The sequence below is a fragment of the Peromyscus eremicus genome, chromosome 4 (genome assembly GCF_949786415.1).
Source record: "Peromyscus eremicus chromosome 4, PerEre_H2_v1, whole genome shotgun sequence".
NCBI lineage: Eukaryota > Metazoa > Chordata > Mammalia > Rodentia > Cricetidae > Peromyscus > Peromyscus eremicus.
In genome coordinates, this window is record NC_081419.1 from 105,437,471 (window position 1) to 105,454,393 (window position 16,923).

At 51.4% G+C, this 16,923-nt stretch overlaps 1 protein-coding gene across 4 annotated transcripts in view; it reads left to right on the plus strand.

Annotated features, from left to right (window-relative positions):
• Smox (spermine oxidase) overlaps positions 1-16,622 on the plus strand; it is a 34,311-nt gene extending 17,689 nt beyond the window's left edge. Inside the window, exons 2-8 of one of the 4 annotated variants that reach the window (XM_059261466.1) lie at positions 2,610-2,843; positions 7,227-7,453; positions 11,135-11,308; positions 11,456-12,215; positions 13,518-13,678; positions 15,679-15,768; positions 16,164-16,621. In XM_059261466.1, coding sequence (XP_059117449.1) covers positions 2,636-2,843; positions 7,227-7,453; positions 11,135-11,308; positions 11,456-12,215; positions 13,518-13,678; positions 15,679-15,768; positions 16,164-16,301 — 1,758 coding nt within the window. In that variant the 5' untranslated portion in view covers positions 2,610-2,635 and the 3' untranslated portion in view covers positions 16,302-16,621. Of the gene's footprint in view, positions 1-2,609; positions 2,844-7,226; positions 7,454-11,134; positions 11,309-11,455; positions 12,216-13,517; positions 13,679-14,621; positions 14,666-15,678; positions 15,769-16,163 lie in introns of all 4 variants that reach the window. The other 3 variants (XM_059261463.1, XM_059261465.1, XM_059261464.1) reach the window with 3 other exon arrangements.
• Positions 16,623-16,923: the final 301 nt, after the last annotated feature.

A 16,923-nucleotide genomic window follows, 5' to 3' on the forward strand; every position in this document is an offset into this window, starting at 1 on the left:
ATGTACCTATAGCACCTGATCCTTCAGTGTGGGGTCCTTAAATGCTGACCAGCCAAGCCTAGGAGAAGAAAGGTCAGCTGGACTTCTCTGGTTTTTTGAGATGGTGCCTTAGCGATAAGCAGGACACACTCCCGTTTTTGTTTTTTCTTTTTTTGGTAATGTTTTGCCTTATAGCCCAGGCTAGCTTGAACCTCATGGTCTTCCTGCCTTAGCCTTCGCGGTACTAGAATTACAGGTGTGTGTGGCCATAGTCAGTGTGGGAACTCCAGTTTAATCCCTGTTACACCTGCTCAACACAGTAGCATTTCAAGATGTGGCTCCACCAGTAAGCTTTACAAACACTGCCGCCTTCCCACCCTTGGGGTGCCCCTGGGGCAGGGGTGCCGGAAAGGGGAATCCCCACTCTTGTTGGAGAGGAGGTTGGGGCACGGAGCAGTGTCACGTCTCACCCGATGCCGGAACACCCTGCTGTCATTACAGCTGACGCAGGCCCTCCGCAGCGCTCCGTGTATTTACTAGTTTGTCACGGCGGCGGCGGCGGCTGGCAGACTTCCGGTGGCATCGCAGCTGACCCTGCCAGCGCGTGCAATCTGCCACATCCTCACCTCTAAATTTAGTGCTCAGGAACCTGGGCGAGAGCAGAGGGGAAGGGAGGGAGAGAGTCCAGCCAGCCCTGCTTGGCATGTTCCCTGGAGGGTGGGGACCGAGGAGAAGGGGAAGAGGGTAGGGGAGGAGGAGGAGGCAGGAAAGGCCTGCGCCCACCTCATCCTCTGGCAAAGCTAGGATTGCCTGGGAGGGAGTCTGGGCCTCGAGCGCCACCTGGCTGCAGCCTAGGAAACCTGGTCTACCTGACTTGGCCAGTCTGAGTCTGGGAGTGGGGTAGGAGGTACCACAGGGGAGGGAGCATTTCTTTCTGGGCCCAGGCATCATATGGAATAAGTTGGGGAGAAGCAGCCTCTTAGCCTGAGCATATTTAGGAAAAACAAAACAAAACACCAAACAATACTTACTTTGCTGAACCTCCAAGTGTTAGAGAACAGTGTCCCGAGAAAAATGGAAACCTTAGCTGGAAGTTGGCATGTCTTGACATGCTGTGTAACCTCCATTCAGATCAAGGTAGATCTGTTCCCTCCCTGCAGGAAGCCCACTCCTGCCCTTCTTTCTCCCTCCCCCTCTCCCTTAATCCCCGTCCTCATCAGATTGCTTGCCTCTCCCTGAACTTTATATAAATGGACCTGTACAGTATGTGCTGCTGCTGGGTATCTGGCCTCTGGCTCAGTCTGATGTCTTCTGGCCTCTGGCTCAGTCTCATGTCTGTGGAGGGCACAGCAGCTTGGTTCTGTAGTTGCTGAGTATGGAATGGGACGAGGGCAGTGCGTAGCTCATGCATCCGTTCCCATTGCCTTTGAGTTCTTTCTGGATTTGGTCAGTGGGATAAAGCTATAAATTTCTTTGACATGTCTGTGTGGTGGGATGTGCCCTGCATCTCTGGTGGATTCTTAAAAGTGGATTACTGTGTCTGGGAAAGGTCATGTTTGCTTCATGGGTGTGGGTGGCAGGGTTTTATTTGCTTCTTGGTTGTTGCCCAGTAGCTTTCATCCACCTGCATTTATTTCTTGCTGGGTCTTGGTACTATTAAATTCTGCAACATCTGTGACTCAAACCTTAACCCAGACAACGGGACTCTTTAGGTCGCTCGAGTCAGGGAATGTAAGAGATGGGAAATGAGCTGAGTGTCTCCTACATGGTGGTCCTCAGATACCTCCAAACCACCCCGCTCATTCTGGGAATAGAGGACTCGTGTATTCCACCCGTGGGCACCTCCTTCCTTCCCTGTGTTACCAGCTGCCCGAAGTCTGGCGTCTTTAAGTAAGCTGGCAGGGCATAACTGTCAATTTGATGTCTGGCCTCTGGTGCTGTGGGTCATCACAGTTCAGTGTTTCCTGGGTTCATTGCTCTTTTGTGGTGACTGGGGGGCTGGGTGGAGGGGGAAAAGGACCTACCCAGAATAGCAAGGCTTGTTGGACACCAGCGCTTTCTAGAGGAGTGGGGAGGTGAAGACTGTCTCTCCCACCACATCGCCACCTCACCAGGACTCAGAAGGCCAACAGAAAGGCAAGGAGGCGAAAGGTATAAGGGGATAGAGTCCTAGGGAAGAGCCCGGTGCTGTGTGTGCATGTGTTCTGGGCTGGTGTGGGCAGTATGAGGACGGTGCAAGGGTCCCTCGTAGGTATGAGTGCCCCGATATCTGTGTGGGCAGCCTGGGGTGGGCACAGAGAGCAGCCATGTTGAGTTGAACAAACCGTCAGTGTCCCGACTTTGGCCTCTTTGGTCCTCTCTCCTCAGGTCACCTCTTGTCTCCACTTCAGGACCTGTGGACAGGGAACAGGCAGAGCTTAAGAGATTTGAGGGTGGGGTTGATGGATTCTACCTCTGGCCTGTTGGTGGGGCCTAAGACACATCTCCCTCCCTGGCTCTCATCTCTCTTTGCCCTTTTTGTGTTTTTGGGAGGTGTCTCTTCTCGATCAGGTTTTTGGGGAAGGGGGTGCAGCTGTGACTGTCCCTTGGGTCAGGTGAGCTGACCCCTCCCCCACCCCCTCTCGTCACAGGCTCCTAGAAGGTGAGTACGGACGGTATGCAAAGTTGTGAACCCAGTGGCGACAGTGCGGATGACCCTCTCAGTCGCGGTCTACGGAGAAGGGGACAGCCTCGTGTGGTGGTGATCGGTGCAGGCTTGGCTGGCCTGGCTGCAGCTAGAGCACTTCTCGAGCAGGGCTTCACCGATGTCACTGTGCTTGAGGCTTCCAGACACATCGGGGGCCGTGTGCAGAGTGTGAGACTTGGTAAGCATCACTCAGGCCTAGGCACCTCTCTAGGCCACCCTCTGTCCCCCACTCCCCTGGTCCTGCCTGAAGTCTTCCTAATTTGGTCTTGGGATACATGTTTGATCATGCAACCTGTGTGGGTGTTTTCCGGAAGCTTCCTTTGTCCCTTGCACTGACATTCCATTTATGGAGAATGCTGGCTTGGGGTGGACATACCCAGAGTCAAACTGTCTGAGAACTGTGGGGACTCATTTCTAATGTCACAGGAGGGGAGATTGTCTAATTTCTGATTAGTCATTAGCTTTTAGTATGAATTAATGTATCATGATTGAGGTCCAGGCAACAGGTTGGTAGAGGGGAAACGGGGTTTAGGCTTCCTTGTGTGGCCTTGGGGTTGTCTCGATCCAGGTTGCAAATAATGAGGACCCTGGAGAAAGCAGCCAGATAAGAGACATGCTCCTGGGGTAGGGAGACTTTGCCAGGGTTCTAGAGAGTAGGAATAGTTCCTGAAATGGGCTGCTAGTCAGGGCTTCCACAGCCACAGCCTGTGTGGGGTGTTTTGGCCAGTGACGGGTTGAGTGGGTTGAGACCGTGATGATGACCCAGTGAGACCACATGCAGTGACCTGGAGTATGTGAGTGACGTGGACACTCTAGATTAGTGTGTGTGTGTGTGTGTGTGTGTGTGTGTGTGTGTGTGTGTGTAGAGGCTAGAGGCTGACATTGGGTGTCTCCCTCAATTGTTTTCTGAACAGATAGGGTCTCTGTTTCTCACTGAACCTGGAACTCAACTATTCTGCTAGGCTGGCTGGCCAGTATGCCCTCAGGGTCCTCCTGTTTCTGCCAATCCCAGGTGTGCACCACCTTGCCTGGAGTTTTGACATGGATTTGGGGGATCTAACTGAGGTCCTCATGTTTTTGTGGCAAGCCCTTTACTAACCGAGACCTCTCTCCGGCTTTGTCTTCTGTGTCGAGATGGGGTTTCATTCTCCAGTTCCCTGTCTCCCAAGTACTGAAGTAAGAGGTGTGACCACCACAGTCGCACCGCTGGAGGGGTTTGTGTTCGCCACACAGAGCCTATGGTCTTACTTGTTTAGATGGGTGGTCAGGCTGGGACTCAAGGGACATCAGGGACACCCTCGGGCCTTTTCTCCTCTTGTAGGGCTATGGAGCACGTTAGTTTTCCCCTAGAGCCATTCCTGGAAGGCGTATATGAGGTTTGTTTCCCCTTTTCATGCACAAACTGTGTTGTCTCTTGGCAGTAAGAATGAAAGTGCCATCCAAGCGCCCATAAAGCTGGGGCAGCCAGGGAGCCTCAGTGTTCTTTGCTCACTGTTGATTGGCTGGCTGGCAGCCTCAGGGCAGTCCCATTTATGATTCTTGGGGTGTGTTCAGAGTCTGATATAGAAACAGAAGATGGGGAGATAGGTGGCCCAGTCCCGGAGGCAGCTGACAGCGGAAGCCACACAGGGAAGGCCTGGGCCGGCAGAAGGCTAGATGGGAGGGTTTGCTGGGCAGAGATGGAAGGAGGCACAGGTGGTGTGGAATGAGGAATGTGAAGCAGATAGGGGAGAGCATGCTGCTCAGGGTGTCTGTGTTGTGTGCAGGGAGGCAGGCCCGAGAGCCCAGTGTGTAGATTGACATGCTGCACCATGGCATAGTGGCCGTGTACCTGTCAGTAGTGAGTACAGGGGTCTAGAGCCAGAGGCTCTGAGGGCACCACATGCTACGAGGTGAGTAGGCATGGGATGGCACCGGGTGCCCTTTGGAAGTACGGATGTGGCAGAGATACAGTATAAGTAGGAGGGGCATCCTTAGGGGCGGCCTTATTCTGGTCCTCCCAGCTCCTGGCAAGCCCTGACCTGACCCTGCTCCTCACCTCTTTTCACGTTTGATGAACCTCTAGAGACGGGAAAGGCATCTCCTTGCTTCTGACTTGCCCAGTCTCTGTGTGGTTTGGAGCTCCCTACTGTGTGTGTGTGGGGGGGGTGAGGGGGGTTCAGTTCCTCCTTTGGTTGCTGTTTTCCCTGCTCTGAACTGCTGGCTATGAAGTCTCTGGGAAAGGGAGACTGCCGTGTCCAGTCATTTCCACTGCCAAGCCCGCCAGGCTCCAGCAGGCTCTGAAGCTATGGTCACACAACAGAGTCTTGGTTAGTCTCAGTGGGTCACAAAACAAAATGAGCAGTCATGAATGTGAGAGAGGAGTTTGTGGGGAGGGGAGAGTGGTTGGTACTGCATTGTGTACATGTGCAGAATGGTCTAAAAACACATTTAATTGTTAATAATACTGATAACAATAATATCACTGTTCTCCCGCTGCTCCTTTTGGGAGCTCAAACTGGAACAGACACTTTGGGGGCCCCAAAGCCTGAGGCTCTTGAGGTGCCCTCAGTGGCCACCAGGCAGCTTCTATAGGCAAGATCCTGGACTCTGAGTTTTTGGTGGCCTTCAGTCTGCCTACTTTCCTACACCAGGGGGCTGGTGCATGCCTGCCTGTTTCAGAGACACCAGACTGTTCTCACCCTGCTAGCTGCAGCATGGGGTTGTGCTTTTTCTTGTTTTAGGCACATTCATGTTAGAGGGCTATTTTTAGTAACTGATGGTTTAATTAGAAACATCCCAAGAAAGGGAAGGCATGCAAATAAGGAGCGCATGCCCAGTTCTTGGGGTGAGGGACAGTGCTGCCATCTTTAGACTGTACCAGAACAAGCGACCTCAGATGAAACAGCTTAACACGCCTTTTTATTTACTCACAATCTGTGGGTTGGAAGTGTGGGCAGGACTCAGGCAGGTGGGTCTTTTCCTGGCTTTGCCTTGATTCCTGCATGTCCGCAGTCAGTTGGTTAGGATCTCTAAGATGGCCTCACACTCTTGTCTGGTAGGGGGTTGTAGGCTTTGGGCTGGGCTTACGTTCCTAGCAAGGTGAGCCCGTGTTTTTTCCCATAGTTGTAACTTTTAGAGGTTGAAGGTAGAAGCCTGTGCTGCCTAGTTTTATGTCAATTGACACAAGCTGGAGTCATTTTGGAAGAGGGAACCTCAATTTTGAAACTACCCCCACCCCACCAAATTGACCTATGATGCGTCTTCTTGATTGATGATTGATGTGGAAGGGCCCAGGTTTCTGTAGGTGGTGCCAACCCAAGCAGGTGGTCCTGGGTTCCATAGAAAGCAGGCTGAGCAAGCGTGAGGAGCAGCGCCCTCCATGGCCTCTGCATCAGCTCCTGCCTCCAAGTTCCTGCCCAGTTTGAGTTCCTGCCCAGTTTGAGTTCCTGCCCTGACTTCCCTCAGTGATGAACTGTGAGGTGGAAGTGTAGGCTGAAACAACCCTTTGCTGCCTGGGTTGCGTTTGGTAATGGTGTTGTATGACAGCAATGGAAAGGCTAACTAAGACAGGCCCCTTGAGGCCTTGGCCCTGAAATTCTTTTTTTTTTTTAAACCACATTCTGCTAATCAGAGCATGTCACAAGTCTAACCCAAATTCAAGAGGTAGACCCTGCCTGCCTCTAGGGAGTGGGATGGGAAGGCATGCACAGTCATTTTGTTAAGGGGGGGGGGCGCACACAAGGGTGGGAGAAATTACTGTTATCTTGACAGGAAGTTGACCACACAGATCTCGAGCCTGGCCTGTAGGAACAAGCACCACAAGTTGTTTCTCTGTGCCCTCTGCACCATTTTAACCTCTCGGGGAGCTAGGCAGGGAACGGGACCTCATGGCTTTGAGACATCTGATGTGAGGCTCAGGACAGGCAGCTCACCTTAGATCTGCTGTTTTGGCTGGGGATGAGGAGGTAGGATGGGTTCCTAGGCCTCTTATGTCTTGGATCCAGGAGTGCTCCTCAACCCTCCTCGACAGACTCTCAGGATCTGTCCCCCTGTGTGAGATGATTTCAGGGCTTAACGTTCTTTGGAGCTCTGGTTCGTATTCCTCAGCCCTGGGAAAATGTTCTCAATTGGAGTTGTCCTCTCTTTTCTGTCCTAAAAGTTTTGGAAGGGGGCGTCTTCCATCTGAGAGAAGGGCTTAGACTCCAGAGCCATGGGGTAGTAAGGAGCTAGAATAATGTTGGGCGATACCCACAGTATTCCTCTTGAGTGGGCGGGGTCCAGGGGTCTGGCATGTAGTATTGAGAAGGTGAGATTAGGAGAAGCTTCTAACAGATGGCATGAGGTAACATTGGGGCACACCCAAGAGTCACTCTGGGCAGTGCTTCTCCCTGCTGATCACCTTATCTGCTATCAGGTCATGTTCCTCTATAGGCTTTAGCTGTTTCTCAGAGCGAGCTCCCAAATCCCTTCCTGCCCTGTTGAGTGTTTGTGGGTGGGGGTCCTCTTAGGGGAAGGAAGGGAAGCAGTCCTGTACCTCTTTTGAGAAACCTTCACTCTAAGGGTCTGTTGTCCCCACCAGGACACGCCACGTTTGAGCTGGGAGCCACCTGGATCCATGGGTCCCATGGGAATCCTGTCTACCATCTAGCAGAAGCTAATGGCCTTTTGGAAGAGACAACAGACGGGGAGCGCAGTGTGGGCCGCATCAGCCACTACTCCAAGAATGGCGTGGCCTGCTACCTTACCAACCGTGGCCGCCGGATCCCGAAGGACGTGGTTGAGGAATTCAGCGATTTATACAACGAAGTAAGAGGAACATCGGGATGTTTGGGGATACAACAGAAGTGTGAGCTAGGCAAGATACTGATAGATTTTTCTCAAAAAGCCCTTGAATGTCATTTGTTTAACTTTACTAGGTGTTTGGGTGGTAGCAATTGTCACTGTGGTTTTTTATGGATCTCAGCATTTTTTAAAAGCATTTTCTAGTTAGTTGTTCCAGATATATAGCAGTAGAACTGATTTTTGTGCCTTGATCTCAATTCCCTGATGGTTACTATTTTAATTCAAATAACATATCTATTAGTATAGTCATTAGTATTCTAATAATATTTTTGGAATTATATGTAACCAGCATTATTCAGGAGAACTTTTTGCGCAGATGAAAATGTTTTAGACCTGCACTACCGAGTGCGGTAGTTTCTAGCTACTTGTGGCTTTTAAGTAGTTGAAATGTCGCTGAATGAAACTATGCAGGAATTAAAATATTAAATTCCAAATTGCTACAGGTATCTAGTGGTTACTATATCAAGAGTCCAGCCTCAGAGTATTTCCTATTCTCATGACAATGGTTAGTATCGCAATCCCGTATTAGAAGTAGCAATCCTGTACATTATTATTGAAGCACCCAAGCTTTAAAACACCATCATTGTTCTTGGCGTCTCTCGGCCGTGCTCTAAACTGCACTGAACAAATGAGGTAAATACATGATTATTTTCTTATTGTAATGTCACGAGCGCACTCCAGGTCAGCACATGGACCACCAAGCACTTAGTGTACACTTGCCAGGCTCTTGCTCTGTGGAGGCCCTGGTCTGTGGAGGATGTGCACTCTCTGTTTTGTGTGTGTGTGTGAGTGCAGCTCCCTAGTTTATTTTCACTCACATACAAAGTGTAGTCTTACTAATGATGAGATAGTAACCGCTGTTCTTCAAAATAGCCTTTGCTGGCCCACACACTGATTCTTGGAATTCTAAGTGCTTTAAGCATGATTACTTACGTTTTTATATTTTCTTAGATAGATCTCATACAGCTTAGCCTGGCCTTAAACTTGCTATGCAGCTAAGGCTGGCTTTGGGGTCCTGATTCTTTTTCTCCCACCTTCCAAGTACTGGGGTTACAGATGTGTGCCACCATGCCTGGCTATGGGATACCTCCTGAGAATGACCCTCAGGGGTCATGACTTGTTCTCCTTCCTGTTGGTCACTTTTGAAAGCCAAGAATGGGGCTGTGGAAGATAAAATGGATACGGTGGTTATCAAACTGCAGTGCTGCTTAGGTCTGAAGGAAGAGGTATAGGTCAGGATTTCCTTGTGTGACTTTTAGTCAATGCTGGCGACCTTTCTGAACAAAGCATGTGACTCTGTGCCTGAGGGCAGCTTTATAGTAAGTGTTTCCAACAATGATGACTCTGAAGGACCATTCTTATGGGTACATTTAAATCGTGTGTGAGTGTGTGTGTGTGTTGTATGTGTGTGTATGTGTGTGTGTGTCGTGTGTATGTGTGTGTGTTGTGTGTGTGTTGGGTGTATGTGTGTGTGTGTTGTGTGTGTATGTGTGTGTATATGTGAGTGTGTGTGTGTGTATGTGAGTGTGTGTGTGTGTGTGTTTGTGTGTGTGTGTAGGTCAGAGGTCAATGTTGTTGGGTGTCTTCCTCTACTGCTCTCCACCTTACATTCTGAGACAGTCCCTCCGTGAACTTGAAGCTCCCTGGAACAGCTGGAACAGCTGGCGGGTGAAGCTCCGGGATCTGCCCGACCCTAACCTGTCAGGGCTAGGTTTGCAGATGCATGCTGGGGATTTGAACTCGGTTCCTCATGCTTAAACAGTAAGCACTTTACTCACGGAGCCATCTCCCTAGCCCTGGTTTGTTTTTTTTTTTTTTTTTTTTTTTTCCTCCCTCAGTGTTGGGATTGAGGGTCTTGTCTGTGATAGGCAAGTCCTGTCCCACTGAGCTCCATCCCCAGCCTTAGATGTAGACTGTGGACCTCTCAGACCCCCAACTTTCTCACCTGTAAAATGTTGTACCTCCTTCCCAACGTTACAGGGACTGTAATCCCAATGAAGAGGATTTAAGAAGAATTGGTGTAGTGGTCACAGGGCTGTCCCCCATACCCTCCTTTCATGTGTGGGAGGATGGTGTACCCACATAATAGACCTATGGCCTAGTTGGTAATGGCTACATTTGTTAGTCCTCAGCTGGACGTTATGGTCTCCAGTGACCGTGAGCTGCATAGTAGTTACCATGTTGCTTATCTTTTAGGGGAAAACTGAGGGAGGAGAAGGAGAGTCCCCAGCTTGAGTTCTTGGCAGTGATCCTGCAGAAGGAATTTGCTGAGGCTCCAGCTTCTGCTGGCCACCCAGTGTCGTGTGATTGTAGGCAGGACAAGTGAACGCTCACTCGTACTCTTCCCTGTAATTTATGCTGTAGAGGCATCCTTATGCGCCTGTCTCGTGTGGAGGCTTCCTCCCATGGAACGGTAGTTATTGGAGGGTACGCCGCTGCCCCCCTCCACTCCGGCCCCACAGCTTATGCGGGGGCTGCAGTGTATAGAGCAGATGTCTTTCCCATGAGTGCATTCTGGCCAAATCCAGATGCTCTTCAAGGAGGAAGATAACCACTAATCAGCCTGGCCACAGGAGTCACAGCTGAGAAGCCTGCATTTGCTATAGCCCCAGAAATGCCAGCGGTGGGTGGGAATCATGCTGCTCTCTTTCTTACAGCGCTTCAGGGACCCAGGGCCTTGGCATGGTGTCTGCTTTTCTGCCTTGGCATCTACCTCCCTTTCCAAGGCCATTTATTTCTTACCATGTTCTCCTTGTTGCCTCTCCACCAAACTAACCCACTGCAGGTTTCTTGACGGCCTCGCCCTCCATCTTTGTGCAGTTCCTCTGTAACCATCTCCTCTTAGCGCCAGTGTTGTGTCTCCTAGTGAGTCCGGCTTCCCCGGGTTAACCTCACCACCCCTGGGTTCTTTGCTATCACAGTGTCATTACATCTTGGGTGTGGAGCCCACAAATGCATGCTGAGTGAATGCTGGGGCCTGTCTAGGGGTAGCCATGCTCAGTGTTTGAGGGGGGTGGGAGTGGGGGAGTTATGGGACAGGCTGTCAGGGAAGGAAGGCCGAAGGACCTTGTTCAAGGGACTGATGGTCACTGTGGATAAGGAGTGGGTGGATGTGATAGCTGAAGATGTCTGCTAAGTGGTCTCCGTTTCTCGGCCTGCTGGGGCCTCCCAGAGACGCCCCCTTCTGTGTGCTCTTCCCTCTTCCTTCCGTGAACTTCAGACCAAATGACAGGGCTCTTAGGGATCGGAGTAGTGCAAGGAGGGTGTCTACAGGGGGTGAGCTTCCTACCGTTGGGTCTTAGGAAAGGTGAATGTGTGCAGACCAAATTCTCCAGGGAAATGTGGGGCCCTTGCAGACATGTACAGAGCCCACAAAGAGGCAGCTCCTTCTCCTAGGCTCTACAGGTTGGAGATGTTTGCGGTTTGCTCTAGGAAGTTGTCCCTAAGAGAGCTTTAGGTCCATTGCACCTCTCTTACAGTCTCGGAGGTGAGGAGCTGGCTGACCAGGGCAGGTGCCCTGCTCAATTTCATGCAGAAGTCACAGTTGCACCAGGGATACCTGGGAGCAGGTGGCTTTCTAGCTGGGCCCTCTGTTTGCTGTGGAGGGCGATTTGAGCGCTCAGTCTCCAGGGGTTTCTCTGGCAGGTCTATAACTTGACCCAGGAGTTCTTCCGGCATGGTAAACCAGTCAATGCTGAGAGTCAGAACAGCGTCGGGGTGTTCACCCGGGAGAAGGTGCGCAATCGCATCAGGGATGACCCTGACGACACAGAGGCCACCAAGCGCCTGAAGCTCGCCATGATCCAGCAGTACCTGAAGGTATCTTTGCTGTGGAGTGTAGATGCCAGAGTAATAAAGACCAGTTCTGGGGGAGTCTGGGTCCTAAGGGCCGTGCTGCTCCAAGCTGCTGTTCCCTCTCTGGCCCAGCCCTGCCGTCACCTGCCTTCTCTCTGGGTCTTCCCACAGGTGGAGAGCTGCGAGAGCAGTTCTCACAGCATAGACGAGGTGTCCCTGAGCGCCTTCGGAGAATGGACGGAGATCCCTGGCGCCCACCACATCATCCCCTCGGGCTTCATGCGCGTTGTGGAGCTGCTGGCTGAGGGCATTCCCCCACATGTCATCCAGCTGGGGAAACCCGTCCGTTGCATCCACTGGGACCAGGCCTTGGCCCGCCCCCGGGGTCCTGAGATTGAGCCATGTGGTGAGGGTGACCACAATCACGACACTGGGGAGGGTGGCCAGAGTGGAGAGAGTCCCCAGCAGGGGAGGTGGGACGAGGATGAGCAGTGGCCGGTAGTCGTGGAGTGCGAGGATTGTGAGGTGATCCCAGCGGACCACGTGATCGTGACCGTTTCGCTGGGAGTGCTTAAGAGGCAGTACACCAGTTTCTTTAGGCCATGCCTGCCCACGGAGAAGGTGGCTGCCATCCACCGCCTGGGCATTGGTACCACCGACAAGATCTTCCTTGAATTCGAGGAGCCCTTTTGGGGCCCTGAGTGCAACAGCCTGCAGTTTGTGTGGGAAGACGAGGCGGAGAGCTGTACCCTCACCTACCCACCTGAGCTCTGGTACCGCAAGATCTGTGGCTTCGATGTCCTGTACCCACCAGAGCGCTATGGCCACGTGCTGAGTGGCTGGATCTGTGGGGAGGAGGCTCTCGTCATGGAGAGGTGCGATGATGAAGCCGTGGCTGAGATCTGCACTGAGATGCTGCGGCAGTTCACAGGTGGGCCCTGGGTCCATGCTGCTCCCTGGGTCCATGTTGCTCCCTGGGGCCTGGCTGCTCCCTGGGGCCATGCTGCTCCCTGGAGCCTGGCTGCTCCCTGGGGCCTGGCTGCTCCCTGGAGCCTGGCTACTCCGTGGGGCCTGGCTGCTCCCTGGAGCCTGGCTACTCCCTGGGGCCTGGCTACTCCCTGGGTCCATGCTGCTCCCTGGGGCCTGGCTGCTCCCTGGGGCCTGGCTGCTCCCTGGGGCCTGGCTGCTCCCTGGGGCCTAGCTGCTCTCTTCACCCCTGGGTCTGTGACAGTCCTCCCCTTTCTAGACTGTGGCACGGGGGTGGCTGTCCTTCCGGGAGGGCCCCTGCAGGGAGCCGTGTTTAGCCTCCGTCACCTCAGTTGCTGACATTTTGGAGTCTGAATGACTCAAAATGATGGCTCTTTGCACTAAGGACTTCATGGTAGAAAGGACTCCAATGTCACCATCACCATGAGCTGGCCATTTGCCGTTGCATGGCATCTTATTCAGAGGTAGATTTGTTTTACTCGATAGAGTTTTTTTTTTTTTTTTGAGACAGGGTTTCATTGTATAGCCCAGGCTGGCCTGGAACTCACTGGACTGCAGCTAGTTGGACTTTGAACTCAAGAGCCTCTTGTCTCAGCTTCCCAGTGCCAGGACTACAGGCATAGGCTGTCATACCCAGCATCTTTGATTTTTTAGTTGGTTATTTTCTGCCCACTACTGCGGAGAACTTCCCAGGAGCCCATGATATTAGAAAGGAAAAACATGATTATCTGAAATTGGTTTTTTTTTTTTTGTTTGTTTGTTTTTTGAGACAGGGTTTCTCTGTGTAGCTTTGCGCCTTTCCTGGAACTCACTCTGTAGACCAGGCTGGCCTCGAACTCACAGAGATCCGCCGGCCTCTGCCTCCCGAGTGCTGGGATTAAAGGCATGGCCACCACCGCCCGGCTCTGAAATTGTTTTAAATGCTGTTGGGAATCAATCCTACGGCCTCATGAGTGCTAACCATGATATCTATCCCTGAAGCACCTCCCCACCTCCAATGATACTTTAAAGTAGGAAAATCAAGGCCTTGAGATAAGTAACGTTTGTTTTCTGGGGTTCACCAGGGAGTGATGAGTGGGAATACAGCTTGAGCCCAGTCCCCCTCATTTCAATCTGTTATGCCTACCTCCTGGCTTCCTGAACCTCCTGGAGCCCAGGAGGTAGGTAGATTGTCTGTCTTGGGGTGCCTTCCATATGTACCCATTTCTTATGCTCTCTCGTCCTGGTTCTTCTGACTTCCCAACAGGGAACCCCAATATACCAAAACCTCGGCGAATCCTGCGCTCATCCTGGGGCAGCAACCCATACTTCCGAGGTTCCTATTCGTACACCCAGGTGGGCTCCAGTGGGGCAGATGTGGAGAAGCTGGCCAAGCCCCTACCCTACACAGAGAGTTCCAAGACAGCGGTGAGTGGGCTGTGAGTGGGGAGGACAGGCCTTGGAGGGGGTATTTTGTGTGTGTCTGGGCCAGGGGAGAATCTTGGGGTAGTGTTCACTAAGGGTGAAGAGCAATGGGGGTGAATCCCATAGTGAAAGAGAAAACAAGACAATGCTTAACATCTGGAAGAAGAAATTAGAATCACATAGAAATTTAACATTTTCTTGAGCTTCTGAAGCATCATGAATCATTGCCTGCTGTGCTGGACAATAAGCCTTTGGCCACAGTTAGATTGGATCAATTAAATAGAGTTTAAATTAATGAATTAAAGTTTTAGTTCCTTGGTTGTACTACTTACATTTCAAGTTCAACAGCCTCATGTGCCTAATTGTTCCCACATTGGGTTATGCAGTACAAATGGTCCATTGTACAGCAATACAATTATTTCCTCAGTATGTTTAGAGAACAAAATTGGGGATGTAGCTCAGCTGGTAGAGTACTTGCCTATCATGCCTGAAGCCCTGGGTACAATCCTCAGCACCTCAGAAACCCTGTGTAGTGGTGCATCCCTACAATTCTGTAGTACTGCAGAGGCAGAGTGGGGAAGCTCAGAAGCTTGAAGTTATCCTTGGCTACATAGTTCAAGGTGAGCCTGAGATACCTAGACCCTGTCTTAAAGCAAAGTAAAAATTGGGTAAGGGAGCTCACTGCCAAGCCTGATGGCTGACTTCAGTTCAATCCCTAGAGCTCATGTAAAAGATAAGGAGAGAATTAATTCCTGCACGTTGTGCTGATTTCCATTCTAACATGGTGGCGCGCGCGCGCGCGCGTCACACACACACACACACACACACACACACACACACACACACACAGTGTTAAAAACTGATAGAAATATGCTCCCAACAGTAAATTTGGTCCACTAAGTGTGAACATACATTAAATGTTAAAATGCAACAATTATATTTAAAGGAATTCTTTGGAGTCACTGATGAAGGAGATTTCTGTCAACTAAGGTATGTCTGTCTAGCTTTACTCAGAGAGGGTGTCTTCCTACAAAGGAGATCCCTGGTTGTGACAGAAGCAAAGCAAAGCAGAAATAATCAACAGCGATCTGCAGGATAGTGGGAGGACCAAATATTGTTAACACCTGCCTTCCATGCTCAGTCACCGTGTGGTCCAAGAGGGCTGTAAGAACAATGGCTCTTCTGTACTGATAGCAGGAAGAAAAGCACACGGACCAGAAAGGGATTCCTTGGAGCTGAGACAGCAGTACACCTGAAGCCTATTATCTAGAACTTAGTCACATGATTACACATTGCCGACAGAGAGGCCAAGCTGTGTCATTTATGTTTTGAATGACTTTGGAAGGACTTGAGCTGGGAGTCGTGGTGCACACCTTTAATCCCAGCACTCAGGAGGTCGAGGCAGGAGGATCTCTGTGAGTTCCAGGCCAGACAGGCTACATATTTTGAGACCCTGTCTCAAAACAAACGGTTACAAAAAGAGCCAGGGCTTGACTAAGGAGGGAAGGGAATAGTGGGTGAGCGTGGGAGCGGGCAGCTTGTGCCTGGCCACAGCCCCATCCCTCTTTCTGATTAACGACCTCCCCGAGCTCCTTATTGGTGGGTGCAGCTCACCTGGGAGCTTGTTAGGGACGCATGCTCTTAGTCTAGACTCGGAGTCAACATTGCATTCTTGGAGAAAGCCCTCGCTTGAGTTCGGTGTGCAGGAAGCCGAACCGTCCTTGGACTCACCGAGACACCTGCGTTCTTGAGGTTGAGCCTCGGCTAAGTCAGAGATCTCGCTGTCTTCAGTGTGGTGACTTTGCCTCTGGCTGAATTCCTTTGCCTGTTTACTCACCCCGGCATCCTTTGGGACGCAGTGCCAAGGTCCTGTCCTCCAGGAAGCCCTGTGGGATCTCCCAGACGTGACCCTCTTTTCTGGGCTTTCAGCACCTCACCCAAACACCCATCACCACACAGGACACTGTTTAGTAACTGGGTTTCGTGTCTGGCTTCCCCACCAGCATGGAAGCCCCACAAAGCAGCAGCCAGCTCACCTTTTGTCATCCAAGTGCCCAGAACAGTCCCTGGACCCCAGCAGGGGCTCCATAAAGGTTTGTTAAGTCACCACCTGACGGTTGTTTACGCTCTTCCAGATTCTCAGTGCTCACACGCACAGTCTCACTTAATCTTTACAGCCGGCCTCAGGAATAGGTGGTATAAATCTGTTCGGCTGATAAGAAAATAAAGGCTAAGGAGGGCTAGACTATTATTAAGAGGTGAATGGAGCCTTTGGGACCGTAAAGCCAGGACTTCTAACAACCTTGGGACAGAAGGAACTGAGGTGTGGTGTACAGGGAAGGGATGGGAAGGTGGTCAGGTAGGTGGGTGGAAGAGTACCTGCATCCCGCTCCCTGGTGTCTGCCTTTAGGAATCGGGTTCCAGGGCAGACAGGGAGCCCACTGCCTCCGCGGCTTCTCTACCCTCACTTCCACTTCCTCCCACTTAGCCCATGCAGGTGCTGTTCTCCGGGGAGGCCACGCACCGCAAGTACTACTCCACCACCCATGGTGCTCTGCTCTCTGGCCAGCGCGAGGCCGCTCGTCTCATCGAGATGTACCGAGACCTCTTCCAGCAGGGGCCCTGAGGGTGTCCTCACTGCCAAATGTGTTCCTTAAAGAACCACTAACTCGTGACTGCTGGTCCGTTCCCTTGCCCATGTACTCGTAATTTCCTAATTGTCTGTAGAATGGAATTTTATCTTTTGTAGTGGACACTGGGCTGGCTTCAGACCTGGCCCTATAGCTTTTCTTTTTCTCCAGGCTGGGTTATGACCAGGTGGGATTTGGCTTCCTGCTTCCCCCGCTCCCTCCATGTTATTGCAAGTGCCTTCAATACTTTGCATTTTGGGATAATAAAAGAAGTGACCCTTCCCATGCTCCTGGCTTCCCTTCTCCATTCATAGCCTCTGTGTGTGCATTTGTTTAATCACATCTCTGACTCGGGGTTGGTGCAAGAATTGTGACTGTACTCCTCAAAGGGAGTGTGCTTAAGTTTACCCAGCCATCCCTTTACAAACCCTGCTGTTTGTGCCCGCTCAGTGAGTTCCCCTGGAATATGTACTTCTCTCTGCCCAGGGCCCACTCCCTAAGGATGGGCCTGGTTCTGACCACTTGCCCTTCTTGAAGCTTGGTTGGATGACAGGTTGTGTTGAATGAAGGTAGATTCTATGGCCGGATGCCCCAATTTTGGCCCCATGCTGGAGTCTG